Genomic DNA, 19,073 nt, shown 5'->3' on the forward strand with positions numbered 1-19,073 from the left:
CGCACGCGCACACACACAGATATATCTACGAAGGCCAAGCTCAGCCTATGAGAAAAATCAATGTTTATGTATGATGTCCTCTGTCATCCAATTTTAAAGTCTTCTAAAGGGGGAACTCACCCTATGAGACGAATCAATATACATATGTGATATATCCTCTGTCATCCCAAAAGAGGAAAAGCTAAACTGAAAATAAAGACTATAGCTTAGTTACTGATAAACTGGTGAGAGAGAGAGAGAGAGAGAGAGAGAGAGAGTTACCCAGTCATTATCCCTCGCAAGGGCCGTAACATAAACAGTACTGACAGGCAGCTGATGTGTGTTACAAAAAGTGGTGACTAGACTCCATCTTTCACTTGCTTCTCTTTGCTGGTCCCGAAGCTGAAAACCATCACCTGCACCATTCATAAGCCAGGACCCAGGACTAGTATCTGACCTTGTCCATTCAGTGTGACTGGCCTTCTCTAATATATGCAGTACTTCAATCAGTACTCGGCTTGTTTTTCTGCTTGTTGGATGCTTTCCAGACGAATCAACCTTTTTGGGTGTTAAAATGGTCACTCCAGTTTCCATGTACTCATCTGCTAGTGCTCTTGCTAACGAGCTAGCAACATCATTTCCATACAGATTAGACCAGTCCCCCAGTAAGTCAGACTTCTCACTAGCCTTGCAAAAATCAGAAATTCGGCACAGAGCTGCAACATCAACCCGTAGCATGGTGGCAGACAATCCACAGAGTTCTAAAAAACTTGCGCAAGAAGCAACCACAACCGTATTTTCAAAGTTTGTTATGGCAAGTGGCAAAACCTGCACGCATCATCAAGGCAATATGTTAGATGCATGACAAAATTTGAGCTATTGAAAGCATGCATAATCATTAGATGCATATCTTCTTTGAACTTTCTTATAGCTGAAACAGTCTTTGAGAAGATATCTTGATATACTTCTCAGTTGCTACATGGTAGGAGAGCAGAGGTCTTGGAATACTATGATCACCTAATATCAGGGTTAGCTGCGGTGGCCTGCCTTCTATGACACCAGACACTTAGTCACAACTAGCACCAATAGGCTCTTGTGTAGTTAATAAACTGAAATTCGCTTCCATGACATGGTAAACAAGAGAACGGACAAAGAACTAGTCTAATGACTCTAATCTTACCCAGACTAACATTACCTTTTCCAAGAACCTATTTCAGAAAAATGAAAAACCAAAGATTTGCCTCACCATCACATCTCAAATGAAATGCACTGGTAGTTGCTGCACTCTTTCTCTTGTTTTATGAAAAAGGAGCTCTATGTTGAGTACAAGAGACCTCTAGGGATGCTCAATAGAGTCTATCTTCCAGGGAAGTACCAAAATGCAGTAGTGTAGTGTGGGTACCTTCTATGCATCAAAGTGGTGTATATGAGGGGAATATCCACCATTGAGGGGGTGCATAAATACATGACATGTGCCCCTGATCCATGTTGAAGAATAACAAAATGTGTGCCCATAGTCTGAGAAATGAGTGTCTACATAGCTCTCTGCCCTTGAGGAGCCTGCTGGGGTATCCCACTGGCTGCGAAGAGTATGCAGCAACTCCCCTTTTCGTTCTGTGCATCAGAGATGCCTGCTGGCTCTATTTGTTTTTCTTATTTTTTGCAGAGGTCATGTTCCTTGACTTGCGAGGCCGGGGCCGCCGTACTCCTTAGTTATGTGGTCTTTGTATGCCCTTGCAAGGGCCACCTAATTTACTAGATAAGGAGTATGCAGATTAAAGTTTTCTGTTTACTCAATATGCTCCACATATCCTGGACATTTTACAAGCAGCTCTCACTACCTTCTGCTTCGCCAGTTGTGCTATCATTGACAGGCACAAGTCCTTTTGTTTTTTCGTAGGAGCTGAAGAGAAATGCCGATGGGGTGCATGAGAGGGGTTGCCTCTATGTAGTATGCCGAAGTCTCACTCATGCACAATTCCATAGTGTACACACGGATGGCAAAGTAGATACATTGCAAGATAGTCACAGCACTTGTGATGTGTTTTAGGGTTAGGGTTTCTGCGTCGAGGTTATACACGCATCGGATCAATGCGTTCGTTTGGCTCGCCCCAGACTCACTTTCCCTAGAAAGGCGGTCCATGCCAATCTCTTGGTCAAAGCCGGAATCCTCTATGCCATGATCAACTTTCTCTATGTGAAATTTGAATCTAAGGACATCTACATGGTGCTAGGACCATCTATGTGACCTTCGAGTCTTGAACTAACTTGACTGAGTTGTGCAAGAACCGACCGAGAGGCCTAAAGACTAGAAGGAACACAGGAAACAAAAGAAATCCCAACTTAAAAGCTCCTGCCGAGTGGCCCAAAGTAGCTAAGGGGTCGGGAATTAATAACCATAACCCCGCCAAATATCAAAAGCTTGAACCCTGGAGCTGATTTCTGAAAAGCGCACTGACATGCAACATGGCATTGTTGTACGGATTTCCACGTTTTACGCTGGCAGATTTCAGCAGCTTTTGGCGCCATAGCAGATGCTTTTGGACTTGAGTTCTTTTAGAACTAATTCTTTTGGGCTCTGCTCTTGGGCATCCCTTGTTGAGTTTATAAGTGCCTAGAGGGCCACTTCTCAAGAAGCATCTGGATATAAAGTGTCAGAGAGAGTTGGACCCTCAAGAGTTGTACTTTGCAAAGCGTAATAATAAAGAAATACCGAGAGGAAACCAGTCTTTGGGGCGAATCCATCTTGGCTTAGAACTTCGTTGTGCCGTGTCAACCACTCTTTCGGCACGATCTTATTCAGCTTGATACTAGGACATGGATAGAGCCATCAAAGGAGTTGGGTACGAAGAGGGCTTTTGTAAGGACATGGGTCCTATGGGCAAGGCCACCAGCACGGCCGGACAATGTGTACGCTAGGGGGAGGCTATAAGGTTGGGTGGAGACTAGGTCACGCATTACCACCGCCCTTTCACTGGTATCCCAGCTATTTTTGGGAGGAGGCGAAAAGCAGGTTGCATGTGCGTGAGACGCTATGCTTCTCTCCCACGTTCCGCAGACAGCGACGGCTCCGCTGTGCAACAAAAAGAAGGCAGACACAATTTTCTGTGCGAGCAGCACATGGACAGACAGCGATAGCCGACCACGGCCGCCCCATCTACGCCCTCCACAGCGCACGACTAAGGCGGGTGACCAAGGCAAACTCGACGGCACCGAGGCTCCGAAGGCTTCCGTTGGCGCCGTTGGTTATGCGCGTAGGAAGGCCCGCTTAACCCTTGCATGGAGGAGGGTTGAATCCACCCCATGAGGGTAAGAGGCCAACACTTTACCATGAAGCTATTGGCCCTTGTTGTGTATAACAAGGAAAGATAGTCTATTTGTATTGAAAGGACTAGAAGGAAAGAGAAAGCTTCAAACTTCAAAGAAGTAGCTTCACCCTTCCTTTTCACTTCTTGGAGGAAGGCAAATTTTCCTCCAAAAATTCTTTTTTCCTCAAGGAGGTAGCTTCGAAGTGAAGAAAAGCCTTCACAAAATCGACAAGTTTTTGTGAAGAATCATCAAAGGTGTTCTTACAACGAACGACAAGTGAAGGCTCAAATTCTCGCAAGGCAAAAGACTTCAATTTCTCAAGGTAGAAGTTGTCGTTTTTTTTCTCTCTTTGCATTAGTGTGTGTTTACCATGGCCAGTGAGAATATCCCACCTACACACACGTTTGATTTAGAGCACGTAGATCAAAATCAAGGCACCACGGATGCTGCTGACACTAATATGCATGATGATGATGATCTAGGAGATCATGGGCTTGTAGATATGGCTTCTTTCAAGACTTTGGAATTTCGCCAAAGCGTACTTGAAAGCAACCTCTCTGCACTGAATGCAAATGTTACCAATCTTACGGAGTTACTTGTGAAATTTATGAATTCACAAACAACTCAAGGAGCCACAAGTGGCATGGTTCAAGGGAACCAAGCTCGCACGACTCAAGGAGTCCAAGAAACAAGTGTTGCAGAAGATGCACAAGGTAGAAATGCATTACTTAAGAATATTACCATTCCTGAGTTTCATGGGAAAGAGCGTGATTGCAACAAGGATGCGGTCAATACGTTCTTACACAAATGGAGTGATATTCATAGATTGAGACACACCCCGGATATAAAAACTGCTGTGGAAACAAGTCTCTCTTAAAGGCAAGGCCTATAAGTGGTGGATGACATTTCCAATAGATGCTCGTCCTCCGCCGTCTTGGGCTGCGTTTCAAGCTTCTTTCTCCAAAGAGTTTTTGGACTCCAATGAAGAAGATAAAAATTGGTGCCGCATGTCTGGCCTCTTTCTCACAGAGTACCTTTCGAAGTATCGAGAAATCATATTAAAACTAGAAGGTCTAGATGAATTTCAAAAGATACGGGGTTTTAATAAGGGTCTTGACAAAGACTATCATCTTCATGTCAAGACCCAACATCCAAAAACTTTGGAAGAAGCCATCAGTCATGCGCAAAGATATGATGATAACCAAGAGAGGAAAGGAAATGTTCTCTACTCTAAGAATACTTTTGCTAAGAGCAATGTGGCTAAGAGCCAATGGCGAGGTAGATCTCCCACACGTTCCAAGAGGAATAAGAGATCTACCTCTCCACGACCACAAGAGGCTAAGAAGCCTAAGCAATCACGAGATACTCCACGTGGGTCTCTCAGCACTGCTGATTTTGAGCGTGCAAAGAAACACAATTTGTGTTTTAGATGTCTTTCCGGTCAACATAACAAGAAAGATTATCCTCTTTTGCAAGGCAAAGAAAAGGCCATGCACATGGTGCAACGCCTCACATTAGATTCATCTCCTAAATATTGTGCTCTAGAGGTTCTTCATATGGAAGAAAAGCAAAAGTGTTGTGCGCCTGCTTCAATGTGGCAGCCCACCTTTGGCCCCCGTGATTTGATTCGCATACATGGCACTATTAACGGACAACGTGTTCGTATTTTAGTGGATGATGGTGCAACTCATAACTTCTTTAACTATAAGCTAGTCAAGAAATTGAAGCTTACACAGACTCCCTGCTCTCACAAGTATGTGGTGGAGCAGATGTCTGGGAATGATAAAGAAGTATGGGACACGGTAGTTCAAGATCATACGATGACCCTTGACTTCCGAGTTATGAACATGGACCGTGCTGATGTAGTTTTAGGACGGGAGTGGCTGCATGGTTTAGGAAACACATTGCACACTAGTTATGAACATAACTCCTTATCCTTTATGGCCAATGGTAAACATGTGCTTTTGCTTGGTGAGAAAAACATACCATCTGCACCTCTTATATGTACAGCCGAGCTTTCTATTCTGCAGAAAGCAGATTTAATAGATGAAGTCTTTTTGTGTTACTGTTTGTCACCAAGTCATGTGAATTCTCAAGAGCAAAGTGCGGTGAATTCTAGTAATGGTATGCAAAGTGCAATGAATTCTAATGGTATGCAAAGTGCAATGAATTCTACTGATAAACCAAGTGTTAACAAATCTAACGAGCAAAGTGCTCTTAATTTTAATTCTATAGAGCAACATGCAACTGTTGTAAAACAAACATTACAGGAATTACAAGATTCTCCATCCCAGCATAACTCTAGTTTACTTTCTCCTTTTGCACGGCAAAAGCTAACTCACTTACTCACAGAGTATAGTGATGTGTTCTCAAGTGATTTACCACCGGGTTTACCTCCTACACGTGATGTGCAGCATGGCATAGATGTCTTGCCAGGTACTAAACCGGTGAGTAAACCACCTTATCGTATCAGTGCTAAAGAAGCCAAGGAGGTTGAGAGTCAGTTGGCTGACTACCTCGCTCGTGGTTTCATTAGACCTAGCACTTCGCCTTGGGCATCACCAATTCTATTGGTAAAAAAGAAAGATGATACTATGCACATGTGCGTAGATTATCGCGGATTAAATGCGATAACCGTCAAGAACAAGTATCCTCTGCCTCGAGTGGATGAGTTGTTTGATCAACTCCACGGGGCAAGATACTATACAAAGATAGATCTTCGTTCAAGATACCACCAGGTACGTATCCTACTCCAAGATATCTCCAAAACTTCCTTTAGAACACGGTTCGGGCATTTTGAATTTTTGGTTATGCCTTTTGGTCATTCAATGCTCCGGCTACATTTATGACACTCATGGATAGTGTCTTACGTCCCTATCTTGGAAAATTTGTTGTGGTTTTCCTTGATGACATTCTCATTTACAGTAAGACTAAAGATGAACACATAGAACACTTACGATTAGTGTTTGAATAGCTACGAGCTCACGCGCTGTATGCTAAGCAAAGCAAGTGCGATTTCTTTAAAACAGAGATACATTACCTTCGTCATGTGATCTCTTATTCTGGCATCAAGATGGACACTAACAAGGTCGCTGCCATTCTTCGATGGCCACATCCCAACACGGGTGAGGAGCTTCAAATATTTTTAGGCGTGGCTGGATTTTATCGACAGTATATCCGTGACTATGCCGAGATCACTGTTCCTATGATGGATCAACTTAAAGCAAAAGGTAATACCTTTTCTTGGCAAGAAGCCCAAAAACACAATTTCGAACAGCTCAAGGTAGCTATAGCCACTACTCCCATCCTAGCGATCGTCGACCCACTTAAGCCCTTTGTGGTAGAGACTGATGCTAGTGATAAATCCATTGGTGCAGTACTTCTCCAGGAGCGAAGACCTATAGCCTTTGAAAGTAAAAAGTTAGATAGAGCTCAAAGAATTATTATGCTTATAAGAGAGAGCTCTATGCCATAATTCACGCTTTACGAAAGTGACGACACTATTTATATGGTGCCGAGTTTGAAGTAGTTTTTGACCATGAGAGTATCAAATGGTTTACTACTCAAACAGACTTGAAGGGCCGTAAAGCTAGATGGGCAGAAATCCTTCAAGATTATGATTGTAAGCTACGATATCACAAGGGGCGATATAATGTAGTAGCGGATGCACTAAGTCGGATGCCTCAGATTAATTCACTTGCTTTCATGGAACTAAAGAGTGGATTTTTGGAGTCATTACGTGGCAAGTGTGCACAAGATCAATCATATGCTGAAGTGTGGAGTGCAGTTTTAAAAAGGGATCCCTCACACTCACATGTCTCTGAACAGCCAGATCAACATGTCTCTGCACGCGCAGATAGAAACTCCAACACACAGATCTCAACCCCTACTCAGGAAGAGCTTAAGCGATGGAAGAATTTTTCCATTGATGATGGCTACTTACTCCACAAAGGTAGAGTATATGTGTCAAAAGACTCAGACACTGGGCGCCAAATCTTATTTGAGTGTCACGATAGTCCAAGTGCTGGTCATCCAGGTATTCGTAAGACGTATGCCTTGGTTCGACGGCAATTTTATTGGCCGGGCTTACATCATGATGTTCAAGAGTACGTACTAAACTGCCAACAGTGCCAAGTTAATAAAGCAGAGCACCTCAAGGTAGGTGGCCTTTTACATCCTTTAGAGATTCCACAAGGTAAGTGGGAGAGTATCTCTATGGATTTTGTAGTAGGACTACATACTACAAATCGTGGCCATAATGCCATTTGGGAAATTGTAAACCGTCTCACAAAGATGGGTCGATTCATTCCCACTAAGACTACAGTTAAGACACCGGAATTAGCACGGCTATTTGTAGAGCATATATATAAACTCTATGGTCTTCCAGCTAGTATCATTAGTGACAGAGATCGAAAGTTCGATAATCACTTCTAAAGAGCTGTGTTCCAAAAGTTGGAAACTAAACTTAATCTAAGTACGGCTGATCGTCCAGAAACGGATAATCAAACAGAAAGAGTTAATCAAGTGCTAGAGGATATGCTACGAGCGTACGTTAGCAAGAAGCAAACCAGTTGGGAAGACTACTTACCTATATTGGAATTTGCTTATAGTAGTTCAAAGCATGTGACTACAGGGTTTAGTCCATTTATGCTTCTGTATGGATTTCAACCTAGATCACCCGTTATGGTGGGGTTGGCTAAGGAGAAGATACAACAAGCACAGGATTTTCTCCAAGACCATTTTGACATGCTTCGAGTTGCTCGACAAAATGTTAAGCAAGCTCAAGGTCGATATAAGAAGTACGGAGATGCACATCGTCGTCTTGCTATTTTCGAAGAAGGAGACAAGGTTTTCCTTAAAGTTCCGGAGCATTCAGAAAGTCTGAAGACAGGAAAAGTTGCTAAACTTTCACCACGCTATTGTGGACCGTTTACCATTCTCAAACGTATAGGTCAAGTGGCCTATAAGTTAGCTCTCCCAGAGCACTCACGAGTTCATCCTGTTTTTCATGTTAGCCGTTTACGAAAACAACTAGGACAGAATGATAACGTCATTGACGCAGGTGTGTTAGTTGACCTTATCGAACCACCAAGCATTCCTCGTGAGCCTGAAAAAATTTTGGATTCTCATGAGCTTCGCACCAGACATCATGTCAGACGACGGGTATTGGTAAATGGCTAGATAGACTTGAAGAAGGTTCTACATGGGAGAATGTCTCCGCACTTAAGAAACGTTTTCCTACGTTTGTTTTTGAGGACGAAAACAATTCTCCAAAGGGGGGAGTAATGTAAGGACATGGGTCCTGTGGGCAAGGCCACCGGCACGGCCAGACAGTGTGTACGCTAGGGGGAGGCTATAAGATAGCACGGTTGGGTGGAGACTAGCACACGCATTACCACCGCCCTTTCAGCTTTCTATAGAGAGCATCTTCTCCAACTCATGACAGACGGATTTGTCACACGGCCCAACTACATGGACACACATCAATCTCATGGGTTATGATGTGCCATAGGCACCTCACAAAGATGACGGCTACACATGGGTTAGCCATACTTGATGGCTTACAGCGATTTCCTGGAGCAGCCGGCTTCACATGTTTTCCACACAAACATGGGGCTAGTACAGTGGACTATGTTATGACACAGTCGAGCTTTATCCCTTGCATTTAGGATTTCACAGTGGGAGCAAGGCCAGTGGGCGTAGCAATAGATCATGCTCTCTTGACACTATCTGTTTCATTCCAATATAGTACAGCCCAGACATCGGAAGGCAGGTCACACACTCGTTATACATTTACACCAAAGACTGATTTTGTTTATACAGAGGAGATCTGGGACCGTCTATGGAAAGGCACAGCTGGTACAGGCCTCTCAGGGAGGAGTGCACCACTTTACTGACTGAGACACTGCATGGTGCTGCATCAATGGCATACCCACACACCTAGCCGTGGGCAGGAGACCACATTCTAGGAGCATGCCCCAAAATAGTTGGTATGATGAGGAGTGCAGAGAGATGAGAGCCCAGCTTCAAAGGGATCTTCTTTTAGGAGTCATCACTTACAGACAGTCTCGGATTGCTTCCCGACGCCTTGTGCGACGGAAGAAGCGAGCTTACCTGGCTCAGATGGAACGAGAATTATATCAGATGTTCTTGAGTAGGGATTCAGGAAAGGCATGGCGACTCTTTCATGAGCACCACCCCCCCCCCCCCCCCCCCCCGAGTGATTACTTCATTTGATGTGTGGGGCCAGTATGCGACATCGTTATATACGGTTCTTGGACAAGAACCCCTTCCAAACCCTACAGAGCCATGCTCAGCTACGAGCACCTTCTTTACCACTGGGATGGTACAGAGGGCCATTGACAAGATGAGGACCGGGAGGGCATATGACCATGACGGTCTAGTAGCGGAGCATTTTATACATGCTAGGGATATGTTGATGGAGGTTCTTGCAGTGTTGTTCAATCGTGCCATGTGTTTGGAGTTACCTGAGACTTGGAGGTTGTCTACTATTGTGCCTATCTTCAAGGTAGGGTATCCTACAGAGCCTGGGAACTACCGCACTATTATGGTTGGACACACATTGGCACGGTTGTATGCATCCATTCTTGAGCAGCGCTTGAGTATTTGGGAAGAGGATGAGGGGGTACGGGCAAAGGGTCAAGCCGGTTTTAGGAGGGGTTTCTCCACTCTTGATCATATTTTGACACTCAGAGCCATCATTGAGGAGGGCAGGTTACATGGGAGATAGATTTATTGTATCTTTGTGGATTTCCGCAAAGGTACCAAGAGCTTGATTGATGTGCAGACTACAAGAGATGGGGGTGCCCATAGAGTTGATCTGGGGGGTTATGGCTTTGTACAGATCAATGATGGGACATGTACGCACTCCGGAAGGGGTATCTAATTTAGTTCACTCTACTATTGGAATGAAACAGGGCTGCCCATTGTCTCCTATTCTATTTGGTATGTATGTTGATGAGGTGTCTGATTACATTGACAGAGAGGGTGACAGGTGTGCCCAGCTGGCAGGGACGTGGATCCCATTGTTGTTATATTCTGATGATATTGTGTTGATATCTGACTCACCAAAGGGTATGCAGCGACATTTGGATGCACTACACAGGTTTTGAGAGGATAGTGGATTGTGTGTAAACCTTGGTAAAACCAAGGTTATGGTGTTTAACACCACACCACAGTGGATCAAGAAATCAGCACCTACTTTCACAGGAGATTGTGGAGTATACAGAGGCGTACACTTACCTGGGGGCAGTCTTCACTGGCTCTTTGAGAAGAGCAACAGAGACTAGACTAACTAGAGCTTATGCGGCTTTGGGAGGACTAGAGAGGTTGTGTTCGCAGGTTCAGTCTCAGGAACCTAGGACAAAGCTATGGCTCTTTGATACTTTGGTTGCATCTACTATGCTATATGGGGTGCAGGTTTGGGGACCTTCTGTACACCAGGATGGTTGGAAACGTATGGAGAGGCCCTTGGTATCTATGATCTCTCGGCTGATTAGAGCCAAGGCGTCCATACCACATGATATCATTCGAGCAGAGTTAGCTGCCCCCCCCTATGGAGATTGAGGCGCTTACCAAACCAGTCTCCTTTGTACACAGCCTATGGGATACTACCAGAGATAGATATCCAAGCTGGCCCTAGAGTCCTCCAAATAGCTAGCTCTACAGGGGGATACATCATGCTGGTATGCACAGATGACATCATGGTTTCAGACACATGACTTCACCATGGATAGGCTGCCTCCTTTTCAATACTCTCTACAGGCACCCTTGATGTCTCTGACACAGGTGGAGATTACTAGAGTCATTCGTCAGGATCTGATCCACTTGGACACGAGGAGGACATGAATAGAGCCGGTACAGGAGTTGGGCATGAAGATGGCTTTCTATAGAGAGCATCTTCTCCACCTCACAGGGGATGGGTTTGTGATTCAACCTAGCTATATGGACACACATCTTTCTCATGGCTTGCGTTGTGCCATTGGCCAGATACTCACATCCTCACATCAGCTCGAGATTGAGACTGGCAGATTCAGAGGGATACCAGCACATAGCAGGATATGCCACTTATGTCATCTAGAGCCAGAGACAGAGTTACATTACATATGTCATCGCACAATGTACTATGAGATACGAGGCCGCTTTCATTGTCTATTCAAAGAGGGTTTTGGGCCTCTATCTAGGGTCATGAGCTATGAGGATCAGAGATGTCTTAGACTGTATCTACTTGAGTTACACTCGCACAGAGACACTTTATTGAGGAGAGCTGGAGAGAGACGATCCCAGAGACAGATTACAAATTTCTTTACACTAGATATTGGACCCCCAGAGGAGCAACGAGAGGAGCAGACACCATTGCAAAGCTCTGCCCGCACTCATACTACCGCTACTGGCATTCTCATAGACCGAGCATTGGAGCTAGGGAGATCTAGACGCCCGCGATTGAGGAGAGGAGCTACACAACATTGACGGAGACTACAGCAGAGGATTCGAGCCATACTCTCTCGACGTCCAGAGTGCAGATGAGGATGGATCTCCACCATATCTTCCCCCCTTCTTTCATTGTACTACACATTGTATTTTGTTTCAGTTCTTTTTTATTCCGGACATGGTATCAGATTCACTACATTGTGACGGCTTGGTCTCATAGGTCATTTTGGCCTCTTGAAGACGTTAATATATGGCCAATATTGTTTATTTCTTGTATGCTTGCAACTCGTCTTCAGGGATTCTTGAAGGTGAACCGATGGAATCTTGTTCTCTTGGCTGTTCAGTTAGGCAAGACTGCCCCTTGAGTGCATTGTTGTATGCTATTGCCACAATGCATCTCGATCATTTGACTTCCGTTGGTCATCTTCATGGCTTGCAGTTACCATCGGATCACAGCTTCATTGGGCAGGCTTATGCTGACAGCTCTTTGTTTATGCCTCACAATTGCCACGCTGATGTTCAAGTCATTGTGGATGCTTTAGAGCTGTATGGTCTTGCGGTTGGTCTTAGAGTTAAATTTCTGCAAATGGAAGCTTCTGCCGCTCAATCCTCGTGATTGGCATGATCTATTGTGGCCAGGAGAGATCGTTCCTCTGAATGTGATTGCCATGCATTTGGGGTATCCAATTGGATGGATTGTCACTCACATTCAAAAAGTGGATTGAATTATGCAGCGATTGAATGTCAAATTTGCATAACTGGAGTGTATCCGCATGGCCATTACATGTTCGCTTGCGAAATGTTCAAAGTATCTTGATGGCTTATGTTCAGTTCGATTTGTCATTGTTGCATTGGCCTCGCCACTATCTCACTTCTCTTATGTCATCAATTTTGTCTCATTTGTGGCAAACTCATGCTCACAAAAAGGCCTGCGTTTAATGTTTATGAGGAAAATTTTCGTTTCCAAGTGCTTTGGCGGTCTCAATATCTTAGACTTGCGCCGCATGTTCTTGCTAGGAAAGCTATGTTGTTGCCTACTCTTGTGCAACAAACTCAGTCTTGGGCTCTTATGCTTGCCTGCTTGTGTCGGCATGTTGTTACATCCTCCTTTGTTCACTGACAGCCATGTCTTTGGGAGGTCATGTTTCGCATCCGGCGTGTCAGATGCACAAACCAGTATACGTAAGTATGCTTAAAATCCCAATGTAGCTCTGCTTAGCCAGGCAAGCTGAGGTATGCTACCAGCATTCTCAAAAATCCTATCCTTATATTTTGTCTATGAACCAAAAGAAAATGCCTATTGGCCTCCCTATGGATTGCTCAGTCAGATCATCATCAAAAAGACATGATGTATGCAGTTACTTTTACGTAACGGCACACATTTCATGAATCCACTAAGTTCATGGTAATTCAATCACAATCTTTCAAGAGAAGGTGCACACAGCCTTGCGAAATAAACTAGAAAGAAATGCAATAGACAACTTTTTTTTTTCCGAGAAAAAGATCCTTCTATTAGTTAATGAAACTGCCGATAGGGCTACAACCACCTCTACTAGAGAGGGCTACAACAAACATAAGGGGAGACTCTCCCAATGAAAAAACACCATATGTACAATGAGGGCTAAATCCATGCAATAGACAACTTACCAAAGCAAGGTATTTTTCTTCATGCAGTGCCAAAGGAGAGAGAAGCGCATGAAGCTCAGAAGACATATGCAGCTGTCCTTTTTGGAATTTTCCAACATGCTCACGAATGAGAGATCCTTGAGCATTGAGATTCTGCAGCCTAATGGCAAGGAACGCATTAAATGCTGCCATTGCACGGCCTCTTCGCAGATGGTGCTCCACCCCCACAGCTTTTTCCTAAGAATTTTCATTCAAAAGACAAAAAGTTAAAAAAAATCAATGAGGGGAATACTTTAGATACTTCACTGTACATGTCTGGCTTAGAATATACCTCAAATTTGGATGACGCATAAAGTTCATCCTCGATATTTTTTTGCAAAGCAGTTTCCCAAGCGACAGGATCCACTTCCCCCATTGGTAGTCCATGATATGGCAAGAGGCCACCCTGGACAACCTCCTGACCCCCACCAACAGGCCCCTGTCATGGATAAACTCTTATTTTTCCATCCCTCATCAGTTATAAAGCATACAAACACAATGTGGCACAGTTTTCATTTATAACCAAAGCCAAAAACTGTAGAAGCTCAGATACACTACCCAAGCCAAAACCAAATACCCTATTTCCACATGCAAACAAGTATTATTAATATAACTACCTGAACAGACAACTGAAGCAGCCGCTGGACACCTTTCGGAAGCCAGCGAGGCATCATTTGAAGTATGGAGGTATCACCACAGGCAGAAGAATATAACTGTTCACGCCATTGTAAATAACCAGCAAGTCCAGGCTTTCTCCTACCTGTGTCGCAGAATGCATGAGCATTATAAGCCCACCCTGTCATGCAAAAACATCCTACTTTTAATATGTCCAGCATATAGCGACCAGGACTTACCAGCCCTAGTGGGCGAGCTTGTTGCAAAACACCAAGTATCTGGATTAAAACAAGCTGCTACTAAAGCACGCCACAAAGTTGGATATTGTTGTAAACCAGGCCGGAGGTTTTCTAAAGTACATTGCCAAGAAGGTCCATCATATTTGTTGACACTACCAGTGCCTAGGCATTTTTCTAAGGCTATCGGTGCATACATGAGTGTACAAAGTGCCATCATCTCTCCACCAGCCATAGCCATATCATCAACTGTTGAAATAAACTCGTCATTGTCAGAAGTGACAGATAGCTGGCCCGGCCTAAAATTGTGAGCCAGAACAGTGCGAGCATTGGCAAACGAGGCATCAAACTCCCGCCCCTTTATCCGAGATAAGAGAATCCATAAAGCCCATTGGCAATCTCCCTATACAACAAAAACACTTCATTAGCGGTAGCATCATGATTTCAGAAAATAGCCCTTTGGGGCTTCAAGTTACATAAACGCAATCAATGGGCATTACCACAACAGCTTGCATAACCAGTGATGACATTGCATCAAGAGCTAAAGAGTGATAATCCAGGTAAAGTGCCATAAAATTGGGTAGAGAGAAGCGCACACAATGTCGCATGACCAATTCATGAATTGCCTGTTCAGTCTCTCTATGAAACTTGGTGTTCTTCCCCAACTCGCCAGATGACATGGACAAAAGGCCAGCCTTTGCCAGCAAAGAGATCAACTCCCTTGTGCCATACCAATAGCTGCGCATAAAAATGCCATTCTTGACCAGTTTTTCCTCCAGCATTCCTCCCATCCAACCTGTGCACATGCTCCCCAAAGATACCCCCAGAAATTTGACTTTTGGCACAATAACTTCCACAGCATCAACATCTAAATTGTCAAGTCCACTTTGGAATTTGGTTTCTTCCAACCTGAGTTCAGCTGTTACAGAAGAGTTCAGCTGTTCCAATATCTCTTGACAGTCCAAGCGCACCTGCAGTTCACCTTGTTGAAGTACTGTATCTGGAATGGAATCTAGCATCGATGAAGCCTCTTTCCAATCATGCCGGGTTATTGCAGCTTGTAAGCAGGCTTCCCACGAGGTTTTCTCAATTAGAAAGGCTTGTTGATCAGCAAATACCTTCAAAGAAACACAGAAGCCCTCTTGATACTTTCATGATTGTTTTTCTACGAAAATGTACCCAAAAACATCAACCACAGAATTGGAAAAGGCAGACTTACTCGGTTCAAAGTATATTTGTCCCATTCATTCAGCCAAACTGCTGCACCTGCCCAATACCCAGGAGAAAGTTCTTCAAGGAAGGTCTGACTTGTCGCTGAAATCTCTAAACTATTCCACTCGCCCAAAACAACTCCATCAATTTCCCCGCATGCAATCACAAGGTCTTGTGGTTTCTCTACAGAACAAAGTAGTTTCAAGTCAGGCTCAGAGGAGGGAACTTCCGTGCTACTTTCAGCTGGTTCAGGCAGGGATCTTTGTTGTGCTCCATAACTCCTCCAAAAACTGTTGTTTGGATAAGCTCTCTTTGCAAGAATCCAAAAAAAAAAACCCTCAATCATCAGAATTACTTTTTGCAAATGATGTTGAGAGGGATTTCAAGCCAAGAAATAAGACCTCAAGGATAGAGATCGTCTCAAATATGTGCAAATCTTGAGAGTTCAAGCATCCCAATCTTGCCAGCTCTTTGATAGCTTGAGACCTTAAAAATCGAGACACGCTACCAAAAGCTAGTTCGCGCAACACCATCTCCACATCTTCTCCCAATCTGCTGAGTGCAATCATAGCATTTACTGTTTCTCCCTGCAGACATTTTGAACAATAGTCAACTCTTTTCCCCAAAAATATGAGTGTAGAGACTTATTAATATGATTGCATTGGCCCTAGTGTATATTAAACAAAGGCGGTCTAGCTCTTTTGTAACTCGGGGATTTCCTAAACTGTCAATTTCATTTGATAATCCAGCACCCCAAGTTTTCTGCTGTTCCTGATTGACTATAACACAATAGAATTCTATCACATCACCACCAAAGATAATATATGAAGTGAAAGTGACCACTTTTTCCAGTCAAAGTAAAGTTTAGTAAGGCCAGTCAACGGGAATCAAATGCGCTGTAAAATGCATTTACCTTGCAAAGCAGCTCATAGACAAAAGCCCTCCCAATCCCTTGAACCTCCTTGAAGGTATTTTGAATCTGTGGCTGTTGATAAACCAAATCTTCAGACCGCAGTCGATGCAACTGAACAACAGCAAGAGGCAATCTTCCTGCTCGTAAAGCTTCCCGAACAATTACTGACAAATCTATGTTTCCTTTCTCCCACCGATTGAATATTTCACCAGAGCTCAGAAAACTCTTCTTTTCCCCACTTCTTACTAGCCACATAGATTCTTCACTACCAGAAAATCCAGCCACATTAATGAGCTGGTTTGCTTCATCTTCAACATTTGACATCTCAAAAGCCTGACCACTATGAACACTATCAGCTATTAGCTCTGCTGCATGCTCATCACCAATCTCTTTCTGCAAAAACATGATAATAATGACATCTCATTCTAGAATCAAAACCCCTAATACAGAAAGCTCTCAAAGATACCTTTCCTGGCTGCGGGCGGCTCCTCTTCTTACGTAACTGCAGTTGCAACTTTCTATTAACTTCTAGAAACCTTGACATATCCTTAAGCTCACTAACATGATTGTCGAACTTTTTCGGAGAGCAGCATGAATTTTCTGTAGCACGAACCCAGCACCTACTACGATGATGTTGCACGCCATATTTCCCTATCAACTTTGTCGCAAAGCGAGCAGCAAGAGTTAATAGCCTGAAAAAAATGTTGTTGACTATATATAGTGAGCTTGGTTAGATGGTCACAAAGATAGCCAAGGCAATCATCAGTTGCAATTAATCTTGTAGCTAGAAATAAACGAAAGAATCTGATATCACCAAAAAACAGATATGAATGCACTGTGCGGCCGTAAGACATTAGTTAACTGGGAATTGGAGGAATGTTATATAAAAGCCACCGAGATGGTGCATACTCTCACGATGGCTAAATATTCTGGTTCACCAATAAGTATTTGTGTTACCATTGACAGAGACCTGGAGTGGGGCACCTTCACACCTTGGCCACTCTGCCTATCTGGAAAATACGCATACCATCTCGATTACAAATCCTCAATTCAAAGCCTTGGCCACGAGTATTAACAGCCCATACCCACCCAAGCTCAACAAAGGGCAAAAGCATGGGATTACAAGACCCGCTAAGCATGCAACTGATGGGGTGACATCAGGACATGTCTGACACAAAGCATTGGGATGACAGCACCCCCCAAGAGACAAAACACACCCCTTCTATAAAGCTTCTCAAAAATACATTGTTCTCCCATCAGACATTCTCACCAACAGTCAGATCTTGCAGCCACTATTCAACCTAAATAATATATAAGCTTTTCTCCCTCAAACAGCACCCAATGGCTTCTCGTATCAGCCCCAAACTCCTCTCATCAAGCTAGAGCCCACATGTCACAACTCAATATAAAAGGAGCTTGTATCCTTTTTCTAGAAGTTCATATATGTCATCTGCAAATTTGTTTTCCTTTTCATAGCTAAAATAGTGTCTTTTAGAATGGCCACTAATGAGCAGTCACTGGTCATGCTGGACCAATGTAATGGGTTAGAACACAAATAATGCACACTCTCACCTAGGGCGCCGATGACTTGTAACCCTTGTATGTCCGTGTCGGACTTGCACATACTGGTAGGTAGGCCTCGTGAGTCTTCAAACCATGTACATCAAGTGGGAAAATCACATACAACTACAAGCTGCAAAAGAATTGAGAGCATCTGTAGCGGGCTAAGATGCCACAACTCGGTAAATCAGCCCCTTAAAAGTGCAAATCAGTCCCTGCCAGGAAGGGGCCCCCTTGCACAAACTTCTGCACAAGCAAAAATTACAGCAGTACAGAGACCAACGAACAGTTTAAAGGCAAATCTTTGCGAAAGATGAAATGTCTACGGAATTTTTTCTTCGTGATGTGAATCCAGAGTGACGATATTTAGTGCATCAAGACATCTGTGAGAGATCAGTGCACTCTGGATGTGATGGCTAAATAAGTAGATCTCAACGGGGTAAGGTTGTATCAAAATGTACGTCTGGATCCATAGTGTAATGTACGTCCGTACTGTATGGCAATCATTACCATATGGGCCAGGTTTTTTTCTTTTAAAATGGGCGTTTTTCAGCCGCACGCATCCGGAAGGGTTTGGGTGCTACCATATAACTTAGGCACCTTATAATATAGGCAATTTGTCCACAAAGCTTCACAGAGAGCAGTACATAAAGCAAGAGAGGGTCTCTGCAAGGAATCAAAATAGCTTCCAGGAGCGTGCAAAGGAAGTTAATGCACTTCCCTACCGTTTGGCACGCATTGCTCGCAATCCCTCACACGTACTCAAGTCTCTCGCGTAGATTTACGCATAGTCTCTCGCTGCCCAGGCGGTATGTCAGAGTCTATTGCTAGCACCATTGGTGTTAAGCAAGGATGCCCCCTCTCCCCAACCCTCTTCGGACTCTACATCGAAGAGATCTTCGACTACATCCTACGAGAGGGAGGGGCATGAGCGGACCTGGCAGGTACCACAGTCCACATTATGCTATGTGTTGGTGACATTGTACTGATTTCAGAGTCACCAGAGGGCCCACAAAGCCATCTGAGAGCTTTGGATGATTTTTGTACAAACAGGGGACTCACAATGAATCTTTGGAAAACCAATATCATGATCTTCCACACCTCCAAAGTAGCCAGACGAGCAGCCAATTTAC

At 43.9% G+C, this 19,073-nt stretch overlaps 1 protein-coding gene across 2 annotated transcripts in view; it reads right to left on the reverse strand.

The window, feature by feature from the left end:
* The window catches only part of LOC147452470 (spatacsin carboxy-terminus protein), a 144,445-nt gene that overhangs the window by 62,076 nt on the left and 63,296 nt on the right, over positions 1–19,073 (reverse strand). For both annotated transcript variants that reach the window (XM_086518152.1, XM_086518150.1), the window contains exons 4-13: positions 16,847–17,072; positions 16,381–16,773; positions 15,869–16,054; positions 15,475–15,777; positions 14,756–15,373; positions 14,259–14,658; positions 14,022–14,164; positions 13,697–13,843; positions 13,387–13,602; positions 262–807 (exon numbers count right to left, since the gene is read on the reverse strand). In XM_086518152.1, the coding sequence (XP_086374278.1) occupies positions 262–807; positions 13,387–13,602; positions 13,697–13,843; positions 14,022–14,164; positions 14,259–14,658; positions 14,756–15,373; positions 15,475–15,777; positions 15,869–16,054; positions 16,381–16,773; positions 16,847–17,072 (3,178 nt within the window). The remainder of the gene's footprint in view (positions 1–261; positions 808–13,386; positions 13,603–13,696; positions 13,844–14,021; positions 14,165–14,258; positions 14,659–14,755; positions 15,374–15,474; positions 15,778–15,868; positions 16,055–16,380; positions 16,774–16,846; positions 17,073–19,073) is intronic.

Source organism: Adiantum capillus-veneris, chromosome 8 (assembly GCF_014529385.1).
Source record: "Adiantum capillus-veneris isolate H3 chromosome 8, ASM1452938v2, whole genome shotgun sequence".
Classification (NCBI taxonomy): Eukaryota; Viridiplantae; Streptophyta; class Polypodiopsida; order Polypodiales; family Pteridaceae; genus Adiantum; species Adiantum capillus-veneris.